Source organism: Catharus ustulatus, chromosome 3 (assembly GCF_009819885.2).
Source record: "Catharus ustulatus isolate bCatUst1 chromosome 3, bCatUst1.pri.v2, whole genome shotgun sequence".
In the NCBI taxonomy this organism is placed as follows: Eukaryota; Metazoa; Chordata; class Aves; order Passeriformes; family Turdidae; genus Catharus; species Catharus ustulatus.
Genome location: NC_046223.1, coordinates 88,514,258 through 88,527,735, shown reverse-complemented (window position 1 = coordinate 88,527,735; position 13,478 = coordinate 88,514,258). Strand labels below are relative to the sequence as shown.

The 13,478-nt window shown below is 36.5% G+C and overlaps 1 protein-coding gene across 1 annotated transcript in view; it reads left to right on the top strand.

The window, feature by feature from the left end:
- COL19A1 (collagen type XIX alpha 1 chain) overlaps nucleotides 1-13,478 on the top strand; it is a 183,709-nt gene that overhangs the window by 154,841 nt on the left and 15,390 nt on the right. Inside the window, exons 35-45 of the mRNA XM_033054946.1 lie at nucleotides 515-568; nucleotides 2,613-2,657; nucleotides 3,273-3,323; nucleotides 3,407-3,451; nucleotides 4,303-4,329; nucleotides 5,245-5,298; nucleotides 7,830-7,874; nucleotides 9,959-10,003; nucleotides 10,112-10,174; nucleotides 11,610-11,645; nucleotides 11,792-11,836. Coding sequence (XP_032910837.1) covers nucleotides 515-568; nucleotides 2,613-2,657; nucleotides 3,273-3,323; nucleotides 3,407-3,451; nucleotides 4,303-4,329; nucleotides 5,245-5,298; nucleotides 7,830-7,874; nucleotides 9,959-10,003; nucleotides 10,112-10,174; nucleotides 11,610-11,645; nucleotides 11,792-11,836 — 510 coding nt within the window. The remainder of the gene's footprint in view (nucleotides 1-514; nucleotides 569-2,612; nucleotides 2,658-3,272; nucleotides 3,324-3,406; nucleotides 3,452-4,302; nucleotides 4,330-5,244; nucleotides 5,299-7,829; nucleotides 7,875-9,958; nucleotides 10,004-10,111; nucleotides 10,175-11,609; nucleotides 11,646-11,791; nucleotides 11,837-13,478) is intronic.

The window sequence follows — 13,478 nt, the reverse complement described above, 5'->3', positions numbered from 1 at the left end:
AGAAGCTTACAATATTTAAAGACACTGAAATATATCATAAAAATTGTTGGTATTACTGAGAAAGGTCTTCTGAAATTTTTTCAAATATTATTTTCTACATATCGAATGGAATCACATTAGTTAATATGATCATTATTCATTCCCAGGTTTCATGACAATATTTATACTTCTTTCAAAAACTGGAGCACATTTAAGAAGTTGAATGTGGAATACATAAATTGACATTTAGCAGTAAAATATGATTCTCAGCTGTATCAAGATGTGCCATTTAGATGCACCACATTTAGTTTGCCAAGGTGAAAATACACAATGAACACAAGTTTTACCCTTCAAAGGACTTATCAGGAGGACAGGGCTGTTGTATCAAAGCTAAGAGAAATATTTAAAGGAGTTTAAACAACCTCCAAAAAGCATGTTGTAAAAACTTAGTGCCACTGAAAAAATAATATGTTTCATTTTTTCCTAACTCATATAAACTTATATAAACTTACATAAACAATTCTGTGTTGTGCAGGGAGTCACAGGAAGACCTGGACATCCTGGTCCAGCTGGAGCAAAAGGAGAGAAGGTACTCCTTCTTTTTATTCTTGGAAAAGGTCTGTGAAGGCTTTGCAATCCCATTACACTGTGTTGTGTGCAAGAGCGTAAAAGGAATGTGGCTTACATTTCAAATTTTTATTTGTGTTTCACTACAAGTACTTTCCCTAAGCAGTTCTGTGCATGTGGGCTTATATTTTGAAGGGCAGTCCTTAAGGTATATTAAAGTTGCAGAGAATTTTCTTTAGGTATAACATTATATAAGGTTTAGGAAAGTGAAAATATATTTCTGACATAGAATATGACTAGCAGCTGCTTGCTGTGCTTCTCATTCTTTTACCTGTATTATACTCAAAAGTAATTGTACAAGCACTGAAAGTTACTGGGTGTCAGTTATTCTGAAAAAATACATAAGCTTCCTTTATAATTAATTTACACTCTCTTAGCACTTAGCAAATTTTTTCCCAAATTTTATGTTTTTTATCAGAAACTTGATATTATCCATTTTAACTAAGAGCTCAAATTCATTTGTTGGGTACCTCAGATCAGTGCAATACAGCAGAAACAAAGTTTGCTGCAAAATACTTTCTGGGACAAGTTCTACATTTTGTGTACAGTTACAGCTTTTCTTTCAGTAGTATTCTGGAATTTTCCAGGCATAGCACTGCCACATCCACGTGTAGGATCCTAATTCCTTACATAACTTTGGTATGAGTAAGAAATAAAACTATTTTGTAGAGCTCTGAAGTTATTCCAGTATAAAATTTGAATGGGTTTTCTCCTTGCAGATGGCAGTAACAAAAATTTACCCCACTTACATCCTTTTTATCTAACTGAATGCAAAACACAAGTTTTTGATAGTTCCTTGTCCACAATCCAAACACAGGTGGGAAAGTGAAGCCCCTGCTCTACAGCTCATGTCTCATAATTCTAAAAGTGCAAAAGCAATATGCCTGAAAAGTAATGAAGTAATCTGAAATAAAGCCCCAGTAAATTTCTCCCCATCCTTCATCTGGGACACGCTTGAGGATTGATCACATAATGTGCTTTCAAAAATAATAGGATTTTAATTTCCCATGAAACTCCAAACCACTCTTGAGAGGTTGACAGTTTCTAACAATTAGCAGAGCCATTTGGAAATTATCATAGTATGAAAGTTTAGTAAGAATTGTATGTTTCTGCTGAGCTAATTATTGGCATTGAGCACTTAGCTTGATTTTTGCCACCTTAGTAATTTTAAATTTGTGACTTAAGTGTCTCACTGACGTACATTTAATAAGATCCAACAGAGCCAGTGAAAAATTCTGACATACTTGTTCCAAATTATACAGTGTATTTATTGAAATTGTAGTGATGAGATTTTGAAAGGATTCTTTGGGAAATTTTATGTTGAAACCTTTGCAGCTCTGCTATTCACAGACCCTATGATTCTGCTGGGGAAAAATCTCAGCAGCTATGCTTTTTGTAATATAGTCAATTCATTACACAACAGCAGAACAGGCCAGAGATACAGGTAACAATGGATGAATATTTTACAGAAAAAACCAAAAAATATTCATTATATCTCTTAATAAGGAAGATTCTTTAAAAAAATCTTAAATCATATTCAATATGTTTCTAAGTAAATTGAATTTCTGAAACTGTAGCTCTATTTACATATGAATGATCAGCTGAGGACTGGCTTTTGCAAAATAATATACAAAGCATAAAATGAATGTTAACTTTTATCTCCAGTTGCTTAGAAATCCATATTAACAACTGTTGAGGTTTTTTTGCTTTCCCTCCTGGTACATATGAAATGTTTCCCAGCCCAGGTTACCACTGTTATCTTGCTGTAAGGAAGTTAGTACATATAAAGCAGCAAGTAACTAACAAAATAAAAGCTGGTACAAAGTAATGATTCGTGCCTTCCCTAAAGCTAAAGCAGGAACACTGCAGGAGGATTTATTCTTGGTATTACCTGCACTTATTGACTGTATCTCTTGTTTATTGTCGTTGTGGTCATCATAGCTTGAGTGTGGAATAGATGTGGCCAGTTACAATAAATTAGTTGTATCAATCTCTTGCTGTACTAGGGTAGTGAAGGCTCTCCTGGGAAACCTGGACCACCTGGGCCTCCGGTGAGACATTTTGTTTTATATCTTGAATTTATATTAGGAACAATATAATTGTGGGTAAAATGTAAAGGAATATAAAGAACTGAGTATTAATCTAATAAAAGCTAATATTAAATAAAGGTAACAGTGTCTTTTTTCAAAAGGTTTCCGTATCCCTTTTTTTTCCTCTCAATTCATCACTGAGTTAATTCAGATCACTAAAACCTTCTAAGAAACCTGCTCAAATTAGTTACCCTTGGTATCCAATATTATTAGAGTAAAATTGACAGCTGGTATACCTTAGATCAGAAAACCCAGGCAATCTAGGGAAAATCTGTGGAGCTCACTGAACTCTAAAGTAAATAGAATAGTAACTAACATAAAATTTATTCTAGGGAATTGTAATAATAAAATTCAAAATATTATGTACACTGATTTACAGGTTTCTTGGTTTATCATTAAAAAAAAAAAGTCCCAAGCAGTGTTGGTGTGTATCTTATGTTCTGAAATCTGGAATCTTTGACAAATTGAGAGCAAAAAGGATAGCACAGCTTTGCTGAGCTACAGGACTTGAGCAGGGCGATAGTTCTGCCTTTATAATTCACAAAATGACACTTACTTGGTTTTTATGCTTTAAAGGGCATGCCTTACAATGAAAGAAATGGAATGAGCAGCTTATATAAACTGCAGGTATTTCTCTTTAATGTTAATTGCCTTTTTTTCAATTCCCACCCAGTTTTAGCTCAACTCAACTTTCAAACTTGCTATTACAGGGAGGTGTGAGTGTCGCGAGTTATCCAGGTCCACCAGGACCACCGGTAAGTGCTGCCAGAAATCTAATTTCTAGTAGCTAGTTGACATAGAAGCAGAGAAAGGTGATTTGCATGGAATTTGATTTTATTTGTGAAAGATGAAAAAAAAAAGGGTATGATTGGTATGTAGTAGTCTGTGATTTGTGTTTACCAAGAATTTTAGCTCATTTTGGAGAGTGGCTTATTTTGATTAAATCAATTCATCCTAGCAAGTAAAGGCTGATGAAATGGTACGTAATTTGGTATTGGACTCTTTAGGAAAAATATTGTTATACTAAAAATGTGTAATTTTGTATTCATAGTTCATGGAGCCATAGTTTTGTAGTGGATGAAATTTGGTGCTAGGAATGAGAAGCTCGTGAATTATGATCTGAGCTCTGTCACTGATTCACTACATGTAACTACAGTGCATAAAAATATGTGAAAGTAAGAATTATATTCTAGAAGTAGTACAGGGCTGGTGTCTTTCACACTGCAGTTGCAGCCCGTTGCAGCTGGACACTGTTACTTTGGTTCCACGGAACTAAAGATGTCATGCAGTTATTTACATTCTTCTCCTTTTTAGCACCATGGGCAAGTTCTTTTTTGAGATGATTGTCTCTTTGGTAACCACAGTTATGAGCTGGCACCAAGCAGCAGAGCTGTCTTTCTCTATATTCTGGAACAGCAAAACAAAACCCAAAGTATTACTAAGATTTTGTACTAGATTAATGAGCTGAGAGAGCTGGAATTAATGATGATTCTAAATGCACTGCATTAGCAAAGTAGACTCATAATGCAGTCATTAAAAAAAACCTCATCTTATCATGTAATTTATCTTCTTTAAATGTGGCTTGGTTTGTTTGGGTTTTTTGCAGGGTCCAAAAGGGGATCCTGGAACAGTGGTATGTATATATTTTTTGTTTTTGATAAAGAATTCCCCAAGTAGTTTGACACATGGTACTTCTGAAGGACAATAAGAAACCCAAACCAAAACCTCTCAGCAGTGACAGCAAAACATGGAGTTGTAAGGCAGTTTTCTAAAACAGCTTAATAATTTATCTTCAAAAAAATTCACAAGGCCTGGGTATTTTTGGTTTTTTGTTTCACCATAATGCCTAGAAGCTTTCTGTACCAGCACTCACTTCCTACTCAGAAAACACCAAGTATCAGAGTTTAGGTGGGAAAAGTGAGATCTGTCAGAAACTTCAGAAAACCCAGACAGCAATTTCCCATGGTTTTTGATTTAACTAAAAAATGCTGAAATACTGGAATTGTTTGCTGTGGGTTAAATGTCCATGGTAAATTATCGTTTTCTTTCAAAAAATAATTATAAGGATTTCCCCACTCTACATACTAAGCTGATTTCTCTAGTGGAGCATGTTTACAGTTTTCTTTCAAAACATGAAGACCTACCCAGGGATCCAGCCTATGTGTCCCTTGCTGCAGAGTAACCTTTGTTTAGGGAAGAGAGCACAGAATTGCTTGGAGATTGGTTCTCTGGTTGACAGGGCTGTACTGCCTGCAGGTACTTCAGAGGTGACCTTGAATTGCAAAAGCATTGGAGTGGAGTCTGCTGTATTACATCCTTCATCAACATTAAACCACTGAGCCAAATACTCACACAGAGCCTCTGGGAAAAGCTTAGTTTGCAAATCAGTAAAACGAGGCACAACAAAATCTGTTTGTCTAATAACTGGTTAGCTGTTTTAGTAATCTGAAGTTAAATGATCTGCTGTTGCTTGCAGTTGAACATTTCCATTGTTGAGTGAAGAAATTCTAATGCATGCAATCTTTTAATTAAAAAAAACTGAAAACAGGGAGACCCAGGACCGATGGGATTACCAGGACTGGAAGGACTCCCAGGGGAAAAGGTAAGACTCTTAAAAAGAAGGCATGATTTCTTAGTGGCCACAATCTGCAACTAAATAATTTCTGAAGACTTGTTTGGTTAATTATTTTTGTGTGTAAGTTAGTGTTTCTGTGAGAAAAATCTTAACATACTTATTTATATTTTCCTCTTTTGCTTTAGTGTGGGTGTAAATCATGTACTCACAGAACTTAAAATTTCATTTTCTGGAAATGGAAAATTGTGTGTAGGAGGCCTTGTACTACTCTTGGTAGAATACTGCTATACTTGATAGAAATACAGTTAATATTTTCCTATGTATGGTTCTTGTTTGTTCTTGAACATCATCTTACGTTTACAGTCCCTCTGTCTTGTTCTCAGCCTTTTGCTTTCTAATTGTGGAAACTGATTAGGAATTTAAAGAAAAGCTTTTCATAAAGGTTAAAAAAGTCAAGATTTTGGTATTCATTTCTAAATAGAACCAAGTACAAAATTTTTAGCAGAGAAATAAAAAAAATCTGTAATTTTGTTTTCTGTCAGCAAAACCAATTTGCTTTTCCTCATATCTTTTAATTTAGGAAGAAAAAAAGAGTGAATTGTTTTGAAAATGAAATGTTTTTCAGCTTTTTGAATTATGCTATTAAATGACTTCATGCAAAAGTACTATACTGAAACTTATTTTTCATCACAAAGAAATGTAAATTAGAAGTTTTTCTCTCAATATCACCATTCCTTCTACTTGTTCAGTCAGTGGCAAGATCTAATGTAGGCATCTATACTAGATGCTTAAATTACATGAGATGGTTCTTGCTCTGGAATTCCACAATTTACAAGCAATTAAATACTGGTCTGATTTCAAAATGAACAAACACAGGGAGACATTACAGGTCTAACTGAGACAAAGTGGGGACAGGAACTAAATAAAGGGAATAAGCAATGGATCAGATCATATAAACCAGCTGAGTGAGTGTTTGGCCCTCTCCCAAAGTAAAAATATTGTTTCCTTAACTAAATTTGGTCAAAATTTCACATTTGTGGTGCAAATAAATGATCAGAATCTCAGAACCTGCCAGTCCCAACAGTATAGGGTATACTGGCTTTTAATTTATAGCCATGATGCTCCTCTGTGTAGCAGAATGCCATCTTCTAGAGACAACATTGGCTGTAATTTCATGATAATTTAATGAACTGCCTTAAGAACTTCATGGCCTCTGGATAAAATGTCCCCTCCCTCAGCTGTGCTGACAGTGACTGGTGCAGCTGTGCTGCAAGCCACACTGCTGGAAGGACCAGAATAACCCTGAAAAGAAAAATATTGCAAGGGAAACATTAGGCATTTCTAGTTTCACTGTCATAGCAAGCATTTAGGGAAAATACCACAAGTTCTGGGTCTGAAATATCCACTGGGCAGAGTGCGGGGCTCCAGACAAGGTGCCCGCCTGCTGCAGGTGTTCCAGAGGTGCAGGTTGTGTTCCTCACTGGGTGACTACTGCCAGCCTCCAGATCAGGACAGGCTGAGCTCTGTCCCATGAGCTGCTTCCTCCAAACTCGAGGTCAGACATGTAACCTGTCATCTGTCACACTTGGTGTGAGGGAGTTCAGTGTTTCTAATCAACAGCAATATCGTTGTGCACCTGAACAAAATGATGGGGATGAGGCAAACCACCATTAATTATAAGAACACAAACCAGAAATCTGAAAGCTTCCTGGGGCTTTTATGCAGAACATAACATGGCTGTAACTATGTTTGCAGAGCTTTAGTACATCTGCTCCAGGTAATGTAAGCCCATCTCAGAAAAATATCCTCCCATTAGTATGGCTTCAACAGTGCCAGGGGTTTTCTGACATAAATTGAGAAATGAGGAGCCTGATTTCTTTCTTACATTTTTAACCAACATTACAGTAACAGAGCATAGTGTTGCAGACCAACATGTCAGCAGTGGATAAATACCTCTGAATAGAGTTTTACCACTTGTTGAGCTCTATCTGTCTGCTTTGGATTACAGTCCTGTTGAGAAAGATGAATTTGTGCCTGTAACTTATCAGTTCCAGCCAAAAAACAACACTGTCCTAGCTTAAAGCATAGATGAAGGTGGCTGTGTGCTGTAAGGAGAGCCCTTGGCCTGAAAGGGCCATAGCACAAGCAGAAGACATTGGTTTATAGTAAATGGATGACTGGGTAGCAGGAAAGCAAAAGCTTCTTTGAAATGTATATCTTAAATATCAGGATGTTGATATGAAAGTGAATTACCCTGTGTTCATTTTGTCATGACCACAAATTATATTTATTTGGAGAACAAGAGATAAGTCAGGGACTTTCCATCCCTTTTCAAGGGAGGCCTCGTGCAGAGGGAAATATTATATGAGAGAACCTAAACAGAGGATTTTAGTTACTTGCTCAAGTCTGTATCATGAGCCAGTGGCACAGATAAATATTGGCATTTAGCCTGGCTCTTGTCTCATTTTCAGTTCACTTCCTTGGGTTTTAATGGGAATCCATCAAGAACCTTCTGCTTTGGTTGTTGTAAGTTAAACATAGATTTATCTTTTCTTCAGGGTGACCGTGGACCGGCTGGTGCACCAGGAGTGTCAGGGACACCGGTATGTGTATTCTTTAAAGAAGTCAGGTTTTTGGAAGCTGAACAAACAGGTCAAGCAAGGTGCTGAGCTGTAATCTCAGTCACTGTGGAACACCAGTGCTTGGCTTATGCTTTTTTGTGTAGGTATGAAGATTATGAGTTTTCCCTAAAGAAATTAGAGTTTTAATAGCAGCAAGGATTCATATTATTATTGAAATGACAAGAGTGAGTGGGGTGAATACATGATAAAGCTGGAATTCCAAGCTGCATATGCTTAGTTAAGAAATGTGAGATTCTTCTCATTGCCTCTGTTTAATATAGATAAAGATGTTTCTTGTGTTCCTGGGCATGCACGAATTTCTGAGCATCTTACTGTCACAAAGAAAAATCATGAACATTAGTTATTGCAACCCACAAGGATCTGCATATCAAGTCGATCAAACATTTGCTTTAGGGAATGCTTTGTCAGCTATTTACATGTGGTATTCAGAGAAGTTTCTGAAAGTCAGAGAGGAACTTTGTTGTAGGTGAAAGTAGAAGTAACTAATAATAAATTGAAATTATAATTATTCATTTGTGTTCCTAAAGGAAACTAAGATATTAGATTGCATTCACAGTTTAATAAAAAAGTTTATCCATATTTCAGGAGGCAATGTGGAGCTATTTATATGCAGATAGACTTATTATTAAATTTTGGCAGCCACCAATACAATCAGGAGCTGTTTAAATTGTAAATATGCTTTTCATGAAATAAAGAGAAGTATGTGTCTACACACTCCCATTTCCATTAGCCACTGATTTAGTCTATTTACTCTGAGTTCCAAGGGAGAACATCGTCTTAAATGGCCTAATTTCATTGGATTTTTCTAAAAGAATTGCACATTTAAGGGGAAAAGTATTTCTCTCAGTTTTATAGCAGATGTAAGAATTTTGAAGTTTGTTGTTCTGAAGCAGATTTTACACTGTTAATAATAATGCTGTAGCTGGTGTGAATGATTGCAGTTGTGCATTTTCTATAAATTTCCCACTGGATATGTCCCAAGTTATTTGATGTTCTCTATTCAAGTTGGATATGAAATATTTAATGAGGTCCCTTCTTCAGTGGTAGAGTTGCATTCTGTTGACTACATTTAGTTTAGATAAAATCCACTGAAATAAAATATTTCCCCCTGAAATAAATTGTTTGTTTTTGCATTTTATGCTAAGGAGTTTTAAACATCAAAATAGTAGACATGTGAGACAAGACAAATTTTTTTCAGTAGTCTAGGAGCAGTTTGAGACATATCCACATATCTTGCTGGAAAAGAATTTGTCTTCCTTACCTGTCATTATTCCCTAGATTGAATAGTGGGCCCTTTTTTCCATCTGAGAATATAAACCTCTTATTTTTGCTTTGGTGTTTTGCTGAGATTGCTGAAATTGTCAGGGAAGCTTGGACTGAGATCCTGCAAGCATAGCACCAAAGCTTTTTCAACACAAACCCTCAGTCCTGCTGTTCCCAGAGTTGTCCCTGCTGTTGATGGCTTTGTTCTCTCACTTGTACAAGTCACCTGAGGATCTGGTCTAAGGATACTTTCAGGAAATGTAGATTCAAATTGTTGAAAGAAGGGTATCCTACAAAAAAGAGACATTTAAAATCAGCATTTAAATGATGTCATAAGAGAGATTTGTGTATTCTGGCAAACTGAACATTAAAAAAAAAAAAAAAAAAAGGAAAGAATAAATAAAAATCAGAAATTAATTAGAAATTACCTGAAGGAAAAAATCTTGATTTTTACATATACACTGAAAAACTTTGATCTGACTATGACTTCTCAAGGTGGAAATCATGGTGTTGTAAAAGAAAATTTCGTAGAAGCAGCTCAGTATTCAGGAGGAGTAAACAAAACCAAGCAACTGAGTAGCATTTAATGCAAGAGCCTGTTCATTAAATGTGACAAAAATCTGGTAAAATACTTCTTTTTCCTTTCTTAATGAACAATACCATGAATATTTCTCAGATATATATATATATATATATATATATACATACTCTTATTTTCGTTATAGAAAAAAAATTTATTCAGCTTCCTAATAATTTGAATCTGTAATATCCTCTTTTTGCAGGGAAAGCCAGGATCCCCTGGGTCCCCAGGGTTACCAGGAGAACCTGTAAGTACAGATTTAAGTTCTGGGTTCTTATGATAGCAAAACAATATTTCAGACACCTAATGCAAGATTTTTCATGCAGATTTATACGTGTGTTTTCTTCTTTCTTAGGGTGAAAGAGGACCTATAGGAGATATAGGCTTCCCTGGTCCAGAAGGGCCACAAGGAAAACCAGTAAGCAATTTTATATTGAGTATATATTTTGTTACAAAAAGATGTGGTTTAGTTCATCAGAAGTTACAAAAGAAAGGACATTACATCTTGCTTTGTGTTAGAGTAGGTAACATGTGGAGAACACAAAGAGCTACACTCTCAATATCAACCATCCAAAAATTAATTCCTGGTATTGTGGTGTATAAATAGTTAATGTTACCAAGGTCTTACGAAGGTCATTTGAATCTTGTTGACATGAGGTTTCCTCTTGTACTTTTTCCAGGGGGGAATATGAACCCACACTCAACACAGTCAGTAAAGGATGGGGTGGCAGAGAAGGTTCTCAGTTTCAGTCTAGATACAGAAATGTGTGCTTCATGACTGAATAAACTTTGAGACTCTTCTGTATACAGGTGACGCAACACTGCAGATGGGGCATTTGGTGTTCACTTAGGAGATGTCTGATCTTCTCCCTTTATGTACTAAAAGTGTGACAGCAGTGTAGTCAGCAATGTCTGAGCTGGTTTAAAAAACCTAGTTTATATTCTAGAAGGGGTTCAGCAAGGCTCATTATCTCCCCTGACCCCTGGTGTTTTGGGGATGAGCATGAGCAGCAGACTTTTGCAGCTTGTCAGCACATCTCCACGTTATACTTCTGCTTTGAAAGAAGAGACAATTTCTGTAGCTACAGCAGCAAATTAGCCCAACGTGCCTTATCTGCCTCCACTTTGTGGTGTATGAGCAGAAAGAAATATTCTTCATGTCTCTGCTCACATAAGTTGTCCTTTCTCACTCAATGAAATGGCTGTGACTTTGCTACATATGCAGATCCATAAATATCCTACTAAACTAAACACTGCCAGAACATTTATCTTGCAATTATCTGGCATTGTATAATTGTTAATATACTCTCTGACATTATTTTGGCCCATACCAGCAAGGACTCTCAGATCATGCCACATTCCAGTCTGGAGGATGATATGGGCCTGGAACAGTTTCCAGCAGGTGCTATGAATGCATCCACCTTCTTTGGGGAAGGAAATAGCTTTAAGCCAGGAGACCAAAACTGTGCTGTGCTACAAGTCCTAAGGACCAAAGAATGGATCCGGACGTGTAGTAGTAAGGCAAAATCTCTGTAACAGCAGGGGGTAATTCAGCGCCAAGGCTGATATCTAGAACAAAAGAATTCTCTCCCACAGTTGTATTATGATTAGCTGAGAGTGAAAATTGCATGCATATGTCCACAAATATTCCATGTTTGCAATATTTTCCTATAATCTGTCATTTAAAATTGGATGATCATTAGATTTGGTGCACATCTTGATGCTCTTTGTATATTGCAGCCACATGAATTGCTGCTCCTGCAGGTTCAGAACATTTATTCATGTGGCACTAAACACTGAGCTTTACCCTTTGTATTTTTGAAACACGTAAACATATTATTTTTTTTTCTTAGGGGATCAATGGAAAAGATGGATTGCCAGGTCCTCCGGTAAGAAAACATGCTTTTGTGTATTTTATTCCTCACAGAAACCACAGCTGTTAATCCTAGGCAGTTGCTTTCTGTTCTGCTAACACATGAAATGCAACAGAGACTTTAATTGATAAGTTTCTCTCTTTTCAAAAATCATTTTTCAGGGTGCTGTGGGGAGACCAGGAGACAGAGGACCCAAAGGAGAACGTGTAAGTCCCTATTATAATTTTTTTTTCTCTTTTTACTGAGCATATAAACACCTCATCAGCACCTATTTTATAGGCAAAATCAAGAAATTAATTCTCTGTGAACTTCAAGCAGTCACCTAGACATCTAAGGGGTTTAGTCCTAGACACCACTTTGAGGAATTAGAGTTGATTTGGCTTCTGCATTTAGAGGAAAAGCACATTTTATAGACTTTCTAACACAGTTGGCCTGGACAGTGTAAATTGATCAGTAGGGTGAAAATTGGAAAGCAGATAATCCAGTTGTGCTGTTGTCACAGACTTTGCAAAAGCTGTGAACTTGCCCTGCTGTCTTCCTTCCTATGTCACAAACACAAATGATGTTTTATATAAAACAAGCTTGTCACACTTAGGCAGCAGGAATGCCACTGGAATATCTGACTGCTTCCCAAACTCTTCAGACAGTTCTGCTCATGGTAACAAGGACATGGGGGGCAGGAATGATTATGGGAAGTGAGAGATGAGGTTTTATATATATATATATATGCACATATATATGAAAGATGGCCTTCTTATAACATTGCTAAAGTCCTTATGTCCTAATCAAATGGCTACCACGTTTATTTGATAAGTCAGAGAAGAACTTACCTGTTTCATCTGGAAAAGGAATCTGCTGTATGACACTGAAGAGACATAAGGGTTTAACAATTATTACAATCATTCCTTTAAAAATTAACTGTTTGCAAATGTTCTGGCTTTGTCTTTAAGGCCTGCATCTATGAGAGAGATTGCAATGATTACAGAAAATAAGGTCAAGGTTTTCTTGCAGCCATTGTTATCACTGCTGTACAGGATGCTTCTTCAGTTTGACACCAGCTGGCTGTTGTAGTTACAGAAAAGAGAAGCATCAACACTGTAAGGACAGAATAAAACTCTTGAGGTTTTCTTGTCTAATATAAGAATGTCCTCATAGAATCCATTTTAAGAAGGAATAAGCTACCTGGCCTGAAATGATTTTACATATCCTTTGGGTGACTAAACACTGCTGTTATTATAAACTGAGTGACAAACTAGTTGAAAACACATTTTATACCAACCAGTCTTCTAGTGATTTCAAGCAGTGCAAGTGCTAGTGGCTTGCTCATTTTTTGCTGTTATCTGCATACCTTGATCACAGATTGTGAACCTGCTGGAGTAGAGCAGGTAGAAACACAGGAATGACAGCAGTTCCTTCTGCACAGAATTTGGTACAAGATAAAATACAAGAGAGAGGAGAACACAAGAAAGGAGAAAGGTTGAATAAAGCAGCACCTTAGGCAGAGTTCACAAAACACTAATGTCCTGAATTTTGTACAGTTCATAGTGGAGAGTTTAAAGAGGAATCTGGAGGAATATATGACCTAGTTTATTAATTTTTACAAGGACCTTTTTAAAAACACAAAGAAAACACTGGAGGCAGTTTAAAAAAGCTTGTTTGAAAAGTTGCTGAAGTATTTGATTTGTCTCCTACACATTGGCAGCCTGTAAAATGTGGATTGTTTAGAAGAAAAGGATCAGTTTCACACTGTCATAGAACCATGATTCTAGAGAAACCTGCCTTTTCCTTTATCCCTGGTAGAAGAGCTATCTATACCTACTCTGCAGGGTTATAAACCTGAGAACTTGT